This window comes from Hyperolius riggenbachi, chromosome 5 (assembly GCF_040937935.1).
Source record: "Hyperolius riggenbachi isolate aHypRig1 chromosome 5, aHypRig1.pri, whole genome shotgun sequence".
Classification (NCBI taxonomy): domain Eukaryota; kingdom Metazoa; phylum Chordata; class Amphibia; order Anura; family Hyperoliidae; genus Hyperolius; species Hyperolius riggenbachi.
The window spans coordinates 129930187-129945315 of record NC_090650.1 but is presented as its reverse complement, the minus strand read 5'-3'; the positions used below and the strand labels follow the sequence as shown (position 1 = coordinate 129945315).

General features: G+C 45.4%; 1 protein-coding gene across 1 annotated transcript in view; it reads left to right on the top strand.

The window, feature by feature from the left end:
• The first annotated feature begins 13323 nt into the window (after window positions 1-13323).
• The window catches only part of GGCT (gamma-glutamylcyclotransferase), a 45348-nt gene continuing 43542 nt past the window's right edge, over window positions 13324-15129 (top strand). Inside the window, exon 1 of the mRNA XM_068236256.1 lies at window positions 13324-13597. Coding sequence (XP_068092357.1) covers window positions 13439-13597 — 159 coding nt within the window. The 5' untranslated portion in view covers window positions 13324-13438. The remainder of the gene's footprint in view (window positions 13598-15129) is intronic.

The window sequence follows — 15129 nt, the reverse complement described above, 5'->3', positions numbered from 1 at the left end:
GCAGCGGACTGAAAGAAGTTGGGGTAACTGACAAAATCCCCACCAACGTTTTGCTGGGTACTGACCCGGGACGGTTAGTGGCCCGGTATGAGCCTGCTCCAAACCCTGTGGAGCCCACCTCCCCAGCAGAAGTTCAGGACTCTTGCAAGGTACTGTTTGATAATGCTGTGCAAGTGGGGAGTGCTGGCAAGGCCCCAGGGGCTACGGACTGTATGCTAGGAGCCAGCCCTAGTGAGTCTCCAGTGCCTAGGCCTGGAGTGGGACATGTTGATACAAAGAATGCAGAAATTGATAATGTCATTTATGATGCCCGGACTATCGATGCGATCGATGCAGGAACTGTTGATGCTACTGGTGAAGTGCTGAGTACCACTGTGTATAATGCTGCAGATAATGTTGATGTTTTATGTGAGGGCCCAAATGACCATATACGTAGGGCTGATTATGCTGATGTCACCTGTGTTGTGCTACATAATGCTGTGTGTCATGTGGACACTCCGTCAGCTGCAGGAGTAACCAGCGGCGCTCGCTGGGCTGCAGCAGGTGGACTGTCCACTGAAGTGGCAAATGCTGCTGGGTCAGCCACATCTAATTCGGAACCTTGCCCTGAGGGTCCAGGAGCCTCTCCGTCTGCAGCCTTCCTAGAATGTGTGACAGGCAGCACTGAGCTCTCTGGGGCTGTTCGATTTGACAGCAGCCTGGAAGAGCTCAGGGGGCTAGCCAGCAGGTCACCAGCGACGGTTGGAACCCTCCCCCAGCTGCAGCACTGTCTCTATGGTCGCGAATTAACGGTTGTCACTGACCCTCATTCCCCTGGTTGGTTACGTCAGGTTGTCAGGGGCAATGACACATTGCAGCAACATTGCAGCAACCTGACCTAGCTTTCCAGTCCTGTAGCTTGGAGCTAAGGAATTACCCCCCCAGGCCCGGCCGTCAGTGTCGGCTTTGGCAGGACGATTCGTTAGAATCATCTGCCGGCGCCATTTGGAAGAAGGGGCGTGTCAGGAATATACTGGGGTGCTTATGATGTAAGGATAATATTTTCATTTGCCTGTCTGACTGCTATGTACTGTACTTCAGATGCGTATGTATGGGTCATCATCTGGCTTTGGGGGAAGCTGTACTTGTCTGTGTGACAGTGTGGAATACAATTACCCTCAGTTCCTAGGAGAGCAGGGAGCTAATTAGAAGCCCTATTGTCCCATTATACCAATCAGGACATAGTCAGGGAACTTCAAAGACCTACATTTGCATCTAAAGAGGACTTCAGTGAATAATGCTTGGGGTAATAAGACAATGGCAGAAGTGAAGTGTGTTGAAGTCCTTGACACTTGAAACATTTACACTTCTGTTGAGGAAGTGAAGAACTGTAGGCTAAGTCAGGAAGAGTAGCTGCACCAAAAGTTGGCATGTGTGTTAAACACTATTTCATTGTGAGGAAATTGAATTATTGCTGGAGGTGCAAGCTATACCCTGTAAATTACATCTATTGGAAGTCTTTTCATGTATGTGGGCTATTGTACATTTTTCGCAGGTGGATGTTAGATCTCTGGAGATCCAATTATGACTGAGGATGTAATTAAATCTAGCTTCCTGCCGTCCACACAGGCTTACAGCCTCGAGGCGAATATTTCATTATAAAAACCAGGGGACATCTACCTCAAATCAGTTCTCTTCTGACGGTAGCTGCGGCTGGTCTCCTGGCCTAAGCTAGTGGACTCCTGGCCTAGCCAGAACTGTGTCCGTCCACACAAAAGTCCACGATTCTTCTATCTGGACCCCTTTATTTTGGTAAGCAAAATCGCTTTGTGTGTTATCTTTGTAACTTTTATCTTGTAACTATTTTTACTTTGTTTTTTGTAATCTTTTTGTATATATTAAGTTCTGCACTGTTCTATGTTTTTCTGGAATATTAAATTATTATTTAATAAGCTTGACTTCTGCTGTACTAAACTAACACTCATAGCCTAGAAGAGACTGAAGTGTAACCGTGTATAAGTTCATGCCTAGTTGTATGTTTGAGCAACACTACCGTATGAAATTGTAATTGCATTGTGTGTGGGGGCGTTTGTCATACGTTGGCCTAAGCGCGCAGCTGACCCAACGTACGAACAACGCCAGTGCGAGTAGCGACAGCAGAGTGGCTAACAGTATCGTTTGGAACGACTGTTAGTGGGTTTTCGCTTCACGACAGTGTAAGATTGCAACTGTGTGTGTGTGTGGGTGCGTGGCGTTCCCGTATTTGGCCTAAGCGCAAAGCTGACCCGAATACGAAAACGCGGAGTGCGCGCTGAGGACTCAACAGCAGAGTGGAAGTGTCTAGCGAACAGCTAGTGGTGGCAGTGAGAGGTGTTCTGAGGGGTCCCAGCCTTGTTTTAGCTTGAATAAGGCTGTTCCCCGCTTAATCTGGTCAAACCCGCAGTCGGGAACCGTATACGCAGGTGTGCCGCGGGCCGGTTCCTGACAGGGGTGTTGATGTGTTGTACTAGTCCAAGTGAGTTGGCAATGGTGAGTAGCCGGGTCGCAGCGGAGTCCTGGGCTTCATCGATGGAAATATTGAAATCCCCAAGGATGATGGTGGGGAGGTCAGAGGAGAGGATGCGAGGGAGCCAGGAGGCAAGGTCATCGATAAATTGTGGGGTGGAGCCCGGAGAACGGTATAAGACCGCAACAATGGCAGGGAGGGGGTGGTAGAGGCGGATGGTGTGGGCCTCGAATGATGTGAATTTTAGGGAGGTAGGTGGGGTGAGGACACGGAAGGTGCAGGATGTAGAGAGGAGCAGACCCACCCCTCCCCCAGTCCTGTTGTCTGGTCTGGGGGTGTGACTGAGGTGAAGCCCCCCGTAGGAGAGGGCAGCCTCTGCGGCAGAGTCAGAGGGGGTGAGCCTAATCTCAGTGAGTGCGAGGATGGTGAGGGATTTGGAGAGGAAGAGGTTGCGGACTGCTGTAAGTTTATTGCGGACGGATCTTGCATTCCAGAGACCGCAGGGTAGGGGGAGCATGTGTTTGTGGGTGGGATGGATGGAAATAAGGTTGGAGCGAGGATGGGTGTTGAGGTTATTTGTGGACAGAGAGCTTTGAACTGTATGAAGCAGGTCAGCAGGGGATGCTTGTCTGGCAGCAGGCTGTGGCCCAGGATTGGGTGATATATCACCAGCTGCAAGTAAGAGTAGGAGGCAGCGAGTAAGCAAATGTTAATGGGATTTAAATGTTTGTGAGGTTTTTGAGCTGCTGGAGGGAGAGAGAGATTTCAGGAGAGCTAACAGTTCATGAGAAGCTGAGTAAAGTGAGGAAAGCAGAGCAGGTGAAATTAATATGTAGTGTGGTACACTGGGAGGATGCATGTTGCAATGCAACTTGTAGATGTTTGCAGACAGGCAGAACATAAGAAAAAGTGCAGTAAACATTCTGATTATAACCAGGAAGTTTCCAACCACTAAACAGTTTATATGAGTATGCAGTTAGTGCAAGCAAACCTGTGTAAATAAAGAAGCAGAGTCTACTTGGCTGTGCAACATATATCCAGCAGTGGCATTTTTAGCAATAGCATTGGAGGAAGTTGTGGATGCAGAGTAGTAGTTTCCAGCAGAGTCCTGTGGCTGTTGAATCCTGTTTGAATTCCTGGGTGAATTCTTGGTAAATTTTTGGTAAGTTGTGAAGCACTTTGTAATAAATGGCACTTAGGAATTAAATGGCACGAGTGACCTAGGCCACGAGTAACCAAGCTCCAGCACAGGATTGCACTTTTATTTAGCTTTCCTGTATGACAAGAAGACACAGACACCCAGCACTAGGGGAAGAGGGAAACAAAGGTGAATGAGGGAGGGTTGGTGCACACCAAGAGTGCTTCTGAGCATTTTTCAAATCGACAGCGATCGAAACATGTAGTGTACTGCCTGCTTCAATACAGCTTGTTGCTGCATACAGCTCCTGAGTGCCGTGTCTTCCTTTTGAGTTTTAGCTAATGTTACCCTATGAGGATGTTCTCACAGCAGCATTGTGATTTTTTTCAAAATCGCAAACACACTGCTTGTAGCATTTTTTGGAGCGATTCATTCAAAAATCACTCTGAAAATTGCTTCACAAAATCACACTCACAAATTGCTAGTGATTGCTATTGCAATTTTGGCGTGCACTAGCCCAGAGAGAGGAGGAGTGGAGAGAAATTCAGAATAGCCTGAGATGGAGCAGAGAGCTTATCTGTATTGCAGTCGCACATCACACAGAGGCGCGTACATCAAAAAAGGGTGCATGATTTTTTTGTCAATAACCATATTTTATCGTTTCTTATAATAAAAGAAATCTGTATAATGTGTATAACCTTCTTTTATCATTTCTTCATGTAATAAATCTGAAAATATTGTTTATAACACTGAAAACGATAATGTATGTATAATCGTTATAATTGTATAATATTGTGTATAACCTTTTAGGCTGAGAGAGCCATAAACGCCACATATTTTAAAATGTATTCCGTGAGAGTCATACAATATGTTTCAAACTGGGACTGTGCGCATGCGCAGCAGAGGGCTGTCCCTGTTGCCATGGTGATGTGTACACAGTTGATCCTCCGGGCAGCAGAAGTGTCAGACACATCTTCAGCTTCTCTTACGTTTCAGTCACATCCAGGGCCGGCCTTAGGTTTCACGGCGCCCTGAGCAAAACCTGAATTTGGCGCCCCCCCCCCCCGTCATCCTACACACACAGTTGTCCTAAATATGGGTAGCCAAGCATAGATGCCCCCAGTATAGGAAGTTAGGTGTAGGTACCCCCCCCCCCCCCCATAGATAGCCAAGTGTAGGTGCCTCCAGTATAGGTAGCCAGGTGTAGGTGCCCTCAGTATATGTAGCCAGGGAAAGGCCCCTCAGTATAGGAAGTCAGGTGTAGGTCCCCTCTGTATAGGTAACCAGGCAAACGTGCCCTCAGTATAGGTAGCCAGCTATAGGTGCCCCCAGTATATGAAGTCAGGTGTAGGTCCCCTCTGTATAAGTAACCAGGCATAAGTGCCCTCAGTATAGGTAGCCAGGTTAAAGTGCCCTAAGTATAGGTAGCCAGCTATAGGTGCCCCCAGTATATGAAGTCAGGTGTAGGTCCCCTCTGTATAAGTAACCAGGCATAAGTGCCCTCAGTATAGGTAGCCAGGTTAAAGTGCCCTAAGTATAGGTAGCCAGCTATAGGTGCCCCCAGTATATGAAGTCAGGTGTAGGTCCCCTCTGTATAAGTAACCAGGCATAAGTGCCCTCAGTATAGGTAGCCAGGTTAAAGTGCCCTAAGTATAGGTAGCCAGCTATAGGTGCCCCCAGTATATGAAGTCAGGTGTAGGTCCCCTCTGTATAGGTAACCAGGCATAGGTGTCCCCAGTATAGGTAGCCAGGTTAGAGTGCCCTCAGTATAGGTAGCCAGCTATAGGTGCCCCCAGTATATGAAGTCAGGTGTAGGTCCCCTCTGTATAGGTAACCAGGCATAGATGTCCCCAGTACAGGAAGTCAGGTGTAGGTGATCTCTGTATAGGTAAACAGCTATAGGTGCCCCCAGTATAGGAAGTCAGTGTGTAGGTGCCCTTTGTATAAGTAACCAAGCATAGTATAGTTGCCCCAGTAGATGTAGCTAGTATAGTTGCCCCCAGAATAGGTAGTAGTTTCGCCAGCCTATGTAGCTAGTATAGTTATTATTATTTAGTATTTGTATTGTATTAGTTGCCCCCAGTTTCTGCTCAGTCAGTTTCTGCGCTCCCCCTCCAGATAGTGTCTGTGGATAGCAGGCGGAGAATTACTCACCTGTCATCCACGTTGCAGACTTCCAGCGGCGACGTCACTCTTCTCTCCCTGCTTCTCCCCTCCTCCTCTCTATCTGTAATTGGAGCGGGACTACAAGAAAATGGCCGCCGATGTCCGCATTTGTGGACATCGGCGGCCATTTTGTTGTAGTCCCACTCTAATTACAGACAGACGGCAGGGAGAGACAGAGGCAGAGCGGGCGGCAGAGCGGCGACACTATACTGTGCGCCCTTGTAAGCTGGCGCCCTGAGCGACCGCTCCGGTCGCTCAGGTCAAAGGCCGGCCATGGTCACATCAGCAATTTCCCTAAGAGCCAGACAGGAGAAAGACCAACTAACAACTTGTACAATTAGCTATCTGACTAGGGGTTGATTCACTTTGTAGGACGAGATCCCCGCACTTTGGCCCAATAAGCTGCTTGTCAAGTGACAGCCTATTGGGCCAATCAAAGTGCGTGGATCTCGTCCTACTAAGTCACTGGACCTGACAGGATCCAGTGTGGGACAATTGGAGCGGCAGTTAGTTTTGGGGAAGTGCGAGTAAGTTAGTAGTGCATGCTACAGCAGTAGCGTGCATACTTTAACCAGTTCGGCCTTTCTGGACGAGCTTTCTCGTCCAGAAAGGCACTGCTGCTTTCAATGCGTGGTGCGCGCGATCGGGCACGCGCCCGCCGCCCCCACGCTAGCCCCCCGATCAGTGAATGGGAGCGTGGTATTTCTGCCCCCAGGAAACAACTCCTCTGAATTTTGGTTCCTGGATGCGAGATCGTTCGCATCCAGGACTTTTCTTACTGTGGCCATCTTGTGGCCAAATAGTAAACTGCACCCACATACATTTTTAATTAAAGAATTTGCTTATTTTACATGTAAAATAAGCAGTTTCCCTCCCACACCAAAAATTACCCATATACATTTTTTATTAAAAAAAAAAAAAAAATACAATTAAAAAAACAACAACAACATAAATAGTTACCCAAGGGTCTAAACTTTTTAAATATACATGTCAAGAGAGTATGTTATTATATTATTTAAAATTATAAGCTTATAAATAGTGATGGACACAAATTGAAAAAATGCACCTTTATTTCTAAATGAAATATCGGCACCATAAATTGTGATAGGGACATCGTTTAAATGGTGTAATTAACAGGACAGATGGGCAAATAAAATACATGGGTTTTAATTACAGTAGCATATATTAATTTCAAACTATAATGGCCAAAAACTGAGAAATAATGAATTTTTTTCATTTCTTTCTTAATCTTCCTGTTAAAATGGATTTAGAAAAAAATAATTCTTAGCAAAATGTAGTACCCAAAGAAAGCCTAATTAGTGGCGGAAAAAACAAGATATAGATCAATTCATTGGGATAAGTAGCAATAAAGTTATAGGCGAATGAATGGGAGGTGAACGTTGCTCGGATGCATGAGATTTTCTGCACTGCGGCGCTGAACCAGTAAAACATTTTACTTGTGCTGTCACACCAAGTAGTGCTGCTTGAGCAGTGTAGCTTAGAGAATCAACCCTTAACTGGGAGCCAGATGTAGCCATCAAAAGAGCCACATCTGGCTCCCGAGCCATAGGTTCCCTACCCCTGGTGTATAACCTTCATTTATCATATCGTAATAAAATCTGCAAATATTGTTTATAACAATGAAAAAAATTATAAGTACGTTCGTAATAACTGTAGTAAAACATTAGTAAATATTACTAACATTTTACTACAACTAAACCTAACCCTACTCTCACACAGAACCCGCCTTGTACCTATCCCTAACCCTCAGACCCCCCCCCCCCGGTGGTGCCTAACCCTAAGACCCCCTTGGTGGTGTCTAACCCTAAATGCCCCCTGGTGGTACCTAACCCTAAGTCCCCCCAGTAGTGCCTAACCCAAAAACTCCCGTATCGTTTATTAAATTATTTTTTAAATCCATATATTTAGTTAAAAACTCCCCTAGTAGTGCCTAACCCAAAAACTCCCATATCGTTTACCAAATTATTTTTTAAATCCATGTACTTAATAAAAAACTCCCCTAGTAGTGCCTAACCCTAAAACTCCCAATATCGTATATCAAATTATTTTTTAATATGTCAAGTAGTTGAACTGCGCTCTCCACTTTCCTATAAATCAATAGACAGACAGTACATAGCGTAATTCCATAAACATACAGTGTTTCACAGACAGTCAATCACCACTGTGACAAGTGTGCTCGTGCCGCACTCGTGATTCCACTCCCAATTTAGATTGCGCTAACCAAATCACAACCACCTCAGAGCCAGGTGGATCTAGCGTATTTTTCACAAACAAGCTCCAGGCGCTTTAAAATCTTCAGTTCTTAGTTTAATATCACTCTCCGGACTCATAAAATATAAACATATAAAATATCATAGTGTACACTGCATAAAAATTGAATGCGCACTCACTTATGCCTTCTTGAGATATAGTGCATCAAATATACTGGCGGCAGCGAGATCTGTCCTGGCCTCCGGGCATGGGGTGAACGGCGTCCCGTCTCTCTCCTGCTGTCCCTTTCGCCTGGTCTGCGCTGGCTCGCGTCCTCCACGCTATGCTGTTACTCTACCACTTCCTAGTGCAGTGACGTCAGACGCGCCGGCCGTAGCTCCACCCTATTTCAATTTTTATGCAGTGTACACTATGATATTTTATATGTTTATATTTTATGAGTCCGGAGAGTGATATTAAACTAAGAACTGAAGATTTTAAAGCGCCTGGAGCTTGTTTGTGAAAAATACGCTAGATCCACCTGGCTCTGAGGTGGTTGTGATTTGGTGAGCGCAATCTAAATTGGGAGTGGAATCACGAGTGCGGCACGAGCACACTTGTCACAGTGGTGATTGACTGTCTGTGAAACACTGTATGTTTATGGAATTACGCTATGTACTGTCTGTCTATTGATTTATAGGAAAGTGGAGAGCGCACTTCAACTACTTGACATGTTTCTGCATCTGGAACCCTGATACAGCGATCCCACTACTAACTGTAGTGAACATTGACTGCTGGAAGCACTGAATGATATGTTTTGGAACTCTTAGTATTAAGATATAGGAATTCTGCTCTGAGGACTGTAAATTGACAGATCTAAACTGATAACTATATATATTGAGGAGGGCTATTCGGGATATTGGCATGGTGTATTGCGGATTGTGACAGGAAAAGTTGGCAGCGCAGCCTTGTTTATTTACAAATTATTTTTTAAGGTTGTATTCACAGTGGGATGTTGCGTTTTCATGCGACGTTAAAGTCGCAACATGTCTGCGTAAAGGTGGCCATACATGTTACAATTTTTCAATTAGATAATTTAGTTCGATTATTCCGTTAGATCGAATATAAAGATTTTTCCAGCATGTCCGATCATTTTTCCCGAAAAAACGGGATAATCGTTTGAATTTCTTGATCGAAAAAAAAAATATTTTCAACTTTTATTCCATTCGATCATTTAGATCGAATAAACGGGAAAATCGAACGTTTTTATTGTACCGTGTATGGCCACCATTAAAGAGACACTGAAGCGAAAAAAAATTATGATATTATGATTTGTATGTGTAGTACAGCTAAGAAATAAAACATTAAGATCAGATACATCAGTCTAATTGTTTCCAGTACAAGAAGAGGTAAGAAACTCCAGTTGTTATCTCTATGCAAAAAAGCCATTAAGCTCTACGACTTTCAAAAGTCGTGGAGCGGGCTGTCTTCTGACTTTTATTATCTCAACTGTTTACTTTTTCTCTGCCAGAGGAGAGGTCATTAGTTCACAGACTGCTCTGAAAGAATCATTTTAAATGCTGAGTGTTGTGTAATCTGCACATATTATAGAATGATGCAATGTTAGAAAAAACAACATATACCGTATATACTCGGGTATAAGTCGACCTTGTGTATAAGTCGACCCCAATTTTTGACCCTCTTAAGCTGGAATTTATCCCAAACCTGATGTGTTTGTGGGGCAGGGGCATCTTATGGACCTTTCCCCCTCAAGCTGTCTCTATCTAAGCTACACAGCCCTCCACCTACACTAACTCCTGCTGCCCCCACCTACTCTAACGTACACTGTACTCCCATGCCTCCATTACTCACACTGTCTGCTCTTTTATGGTCAGAATATGACATACATCATTAAAAGAAATGAATTACTTAACATAAGCGAGTAAGCTTCAGGATGTATTTATGTGGCTAGATGACATTAAAGTTTTTCAGTGTTAGAAGGTGCTTTTATTTAAGTGAAACTGGGCATGGGTTAATGCCAAATGTCTTTTAAATGTGTGAAAAGTGTGCTGTGTGCTTTCTAAAGAAAGAGAGGGAGAATTAATCAGGGTGGCAGGGGGAATCCAGAATCAACACACATATAAAAAGGCAGAAAGACTGACAAGAAAGGGGACGTTTAGCAAAACTTTCTCTGCAGTCTTCTATCACACTCTGTACATGGAAGAACAGCTGATAACAGGCTGGAATTCAGAGAATGCAGAACGGGACTTACACAGGCTTCTCTGCAAAGTACGTATGGCTGGGCTTCTCACTGCAGACTGTGCACGGAGAGATGGAAACTAAAGTGTGCATACAGAGAGGGGGAGGAGGAGTGTCACATGAGAGACTTCACAGGCTTTTCACTGACTGCACGAGCTGGCAGATATATTGATGGAGGAGAAGCCTTTGAAGATCGGGAAGAAGCCAGAGATCCCGTGCTCGAGTGTGCACTGGTGTCAGCTACTGCGGGTCCAATTAGCAGCCGTTGAAGCATCACATGCTGAGCGGGGGTCAGTTCATTCTCCTGCTTGCAGGGGGAAGCTGCATTGTGGCATCTAGGAATTTTAGCAGAGCAGGGGGACACAATCTGGCTGGCTGGCAGCATTAGGGGGGCATAATGCAGCAGATGCAGAGCAGAGGAGTCGCTTGATACTCGGCTACAAGTCAGAAATTTAGGTCTGACGCGAGTATAAGTCGACCCCCCTACTTTACAAAAGTAGATCAGTCCTAAATTTCTCGACTTATAGCCGAGTATATACGGTACCTGAAAATAAAAATATGAGAATATTTTCTTTGCTGCTAATCTTCTAGTAATTATTCATAGTACACAACCAATTCATTATATCATATTTTTTTTTTAGCTTAAGTGTCTCTTTAAGAGGTAACGCACTGCAAGCAGTGAGTTACCACAACGCAACGTTTTTAAGGCGACTTTAACGTCGCACTGCGGACGGCCCATAGGATTAGGATTGCAATGTGGTAAGCTGCGTTATAAGACTTTATAACGCGCGACCATAATGTCCCACTGTGAATGCAACCTCACTCCATTAGTTATTTCAGGAATTGTGTATTTTCCACTACTCCACTAAATATTGTTTTAGTTATGAAACTTTACGTAGATAGAAACGATAACTATAGAAAGTATGTTTGTAAACATTTTTATATGGTAAGTATGTTTGCAAACGTTATTATTCACCAGGCGCCCATTGAAAACATTATTATTCACAGGGCGCCCAAATTTCCCGCTGGGCGCCCATCGAACAATATTTAACATAAGAGTCAATGGTGGCTTCCTTTTTGTCCACTTGCCTCATGCGCTCAAATTTCCTGCTTCCCACAGAGGCTACTTGCCTGTAATTTGACCTCTGTCCCTACCAGTCTCTCACACAAGTCAGAAAGCAGCCCTCCTGGAGTCTAGGGACTGTCAAAAACTTTTCAACTTGTTTAACACCTCATCCACACATGCAGTCATTATAACCAGGGCTGTGGAGTCGGGGCAATTTTGGGCACCCGGAGTCGGAGTCGTTGATTTCATAAACTGAGAAGTCAGATGATTTTTGTACAAAAATCCACAGTCCTGTTAATCTCTTGAGGACTGCAGGGCTAAACCCCCCTAGTGACCAGGCAATTTTTGGTAAAATTGGCCACTGCAGCTTTAAGGCCAAGCTGCAGGGCCGCACAACACAGCACAGAAGTGATTCCCCCCCCCCTTTTCTCCCCACCAACAGAGTTCTCTGTTGGTGGGGTCTGATCACTCCCCTCATGTTTATTTTTTTTAATAAATATTATTGTTGCTGTTTTTATTTTAAAAAAAAACCTGTTTCTTTAATTATGTACCCTCCCTCCCTCCCCACAGCCAGCCAATTACGGCGACGGCTGTCATAGGCTTCTGCCTATAAAAGCCGATCGCTCTCTTGTCCCCCAGGGGGACAGCCGTGTGACACGGCTGTCCCCAGTACAGTGCTGCTGCCGATCGCAGCGATGTACGTGTAAATGGACAGCGATCACGCCGTCTAACAGTCTCCCGAGCAGCAATAGCCGCTCGGAGACTGAAGGCGGGGCGGAGCACCGCCCCCCCAAGCAGGAGATGCACGTGCATCCTGCGCGCGATCTCCTGCAAAACAGAGCCCCAGGACTTTACGCCAATCGCCGTTAGGTGGTCCTGGGGCTGCCGCCGCGGCCACGCCCATCGGCGTGACGCGGGCGGCAAGAGGTTAAGTATTAGGCTAAGGAGTCGGAGCCATTTTGGGTACCCAGAGTCGGAGTTGGAGTCTTGGTTTCATAAACTGAGGAGTCGGAGTTGGAGTCAGAAGAATTTTGTCCGGACTGCACAGCCCTGATTATAACAATGGGGAGAGACCAGACAGATTTTTGCTCATGGACCCTCCAGGCAAGCTCTGCATCATGCTGTGTATGGGCTGGTGCACACCAGAGCGGTTGTGGAGCGTTTTTTAAAACGCTTGCAGGGGGAAAACCGATTGGCTAATGAAAGTGAATGCGCTGGTGCACACCAGAGTGGTTCGTTTTTTCCACAAACGCAAACTCGGGGGCTGCAGCATTTTTTAGATTTCTGAGGCGTTTCTGCCTCAATGTTAAAGTATAGGAAAGTGGAAAACCGCTCTGAAAAACGCTAGATCAGAGCGGTTTTCCAGGCATTTGTTACAGTAGCTGTTCAGTAACAGCTTAACTGTAACAACTTATGACATCTGCTGCACAAAAACGCTCCCAAAAACGCTAGGCATGTTAAGAAAACCTCTCTACATGCCTCGAATCGCTCTGAAATCTGCTTCAAAAACCTCTAGCGTTTTGCAGATCTGTAGAGGTTTTTGTTGTGCACTGGGTCTATATATACCAGCTTGCTTGCCCTCTAATTGCTCCTTTATTAGCTAGTCTAGTGTTTCACATTGCCTTACAACAGACCTGAAAACCCCAGGCACAGACCAGCCCTAAATTACTGAATGAAAGGTGGCCTGGAGGGAAATCTTGCCCTTACAATATCCCCCCACTGGCCCCACCCCAGAGGTCATCTGTGAGATCCCCCCCCCCTTGAGCCGAAGTCCCCATGCAGGCTCCTATTCTTATGAAGTTCACAGTCCACAGGAGCAAGAAAGCATGCTCTCCAATGAAAACAATGGCACTTTATTTGTGCCCTTTCTCTCTCTGCCAGCATAGCATGTTTTGCGATAGCGCTGATACAGTAATTCGTTTGTAAAAGCCATTCACAGGGCTGAATGACAGTGACTGGGGAAGGCGCGTGCGTACAACTACATGCAGCACAAGCTGATGGGTGCCGGAGATATGCGGAAGCGTGGGGAACACTGTACTCATGCCTATGATGATGACGTACTGGGCAGCACAAGCCTAGAGGCTGATTGTGTGCGCACTATAGCAATGCTTTGATGACAGCTGCCAGAAGCGACATGGAGAGGAAGGACACAGCCGGTGTACATGCTGGGGAAGAATCCTTTTATTACTTTGCCTATGGAAGTAACCTGCTGAAAGAACGGATTCTGCTGGACAATCCATCGGCTTCATTTCATAGCATTGCTTTGCTGAAGGTGCTGAAAGATACTGTAAACTGTATTTAAATATAAATGGACCATATCGTAATAAATCCTAGTCTCTGTCTCTACTGGCCAGGAGGGAAGGGGGGAGATTTCCCCCCAGGCTGCCTTTCATTCAGTGTTTTATGGCTGGTCCAGGTGCCTGATGTATTCAGGTCTGTTGTGGTAAGGCAATATGAAACACTAGGCTAGCTGATAAAAGTGCAAGTAGACAGCAGGCAAGCTGGTAAATAATATACACAGAATGATGCAGAGCTTGCCTGCAGGGTCCATGAGCAAAAATCTGTCTGGTCTCTCCCCATTGTTATAGTGACTGCATGTGTGGATAGGGTGTTAAAACAAGTTGAAACGTTTTTGACAATCCCTAGACTCCAGGGGGGCTGCTTTCTGACTCCTGCGAGAGACTGGCAGGGACAGGAGTCATATTACAGACAACTAGCGTTTGTGGGAAGCAAGAAATTTGGGCGCATGAGGCAAGTGGACAAAAAGGGGGTAGCAGGAAATAAGGGCGCAGGACAAGGGTGGACGAAAAGACGCCGCCATAGATTTTAATGCAATTATCGTTAATACGGCGAAAAAATGGGTGCTGCGAAAAATATTGTTAACAACATAAGAACATTATAGTTTTTTAAGTAGTTATAGTTTTAGAAGCTTGCAACGTTATAGTTTTTGTCATATTATTTTGTTTATGTATATACAATATATATATATATATATATATATATATGTACAGATTTTACATTTTCAAAGGTATTATCATTTTTATGTTTTAAAAGGGTGTTTCTGCAGAGGGAGTGGTTAGGGTTAGGCACCACCAGGAGGAGTGGTTAGGGTTAGGCAACACCAGGGGAGTGGTTAGTTTTAGGCACCACCAGGAAAGGGTTCTGTGCGAGGGTAGGGTTGGGTTAAGCTGTATTATTGAATTAAGTAATGATATTTAATGTTAATATCTTTTCATTATTATTTCTCCTCTGTTTTAACAACGGTATTTATCGTTAACCAAGCTTGTCAATGATGTTTATCATTATCAGATTTTGTTAACAAGCGGCGCCATTTCGTTATCAAGTTGGGCCCTTTTTTTAGGCAGTCCAAAAAGGGCGCCGCCATTGACTCTCATGTTAAATATCGTTTGATGGACACCCAACGGGAAATTTAGGCGCCCGGAGAATAATAATGTTTTCAATGGGCGCCTGGTGAATAATGACATTTACAAACATACTTACCATATAATAACGTCCACTAAACGATATTTAGTGGAGTAGTAGAAAATACACTATTCCTTAAAGGGAAGGTTCAGGGAGGGTGGGTAAAAAATAGAAATCAATTTCCACTTACCTGGGGCTTCCTCCAGCCCGTGGCAGGCAGGAGGTGCCCTCGCCGCCGCTCCGCAGGCTCCCGGTGGCCGACCCGACCTGGCCAGGCCGCCTGCCAGGTTGGGCTCTTCTGCGCTCCAAGGCCCGGAACTTCTGCGTCCCACGCCGGCGCGCTGACGTCATCGGACGTCCTCCGGGCTCTACTGCGCAGGC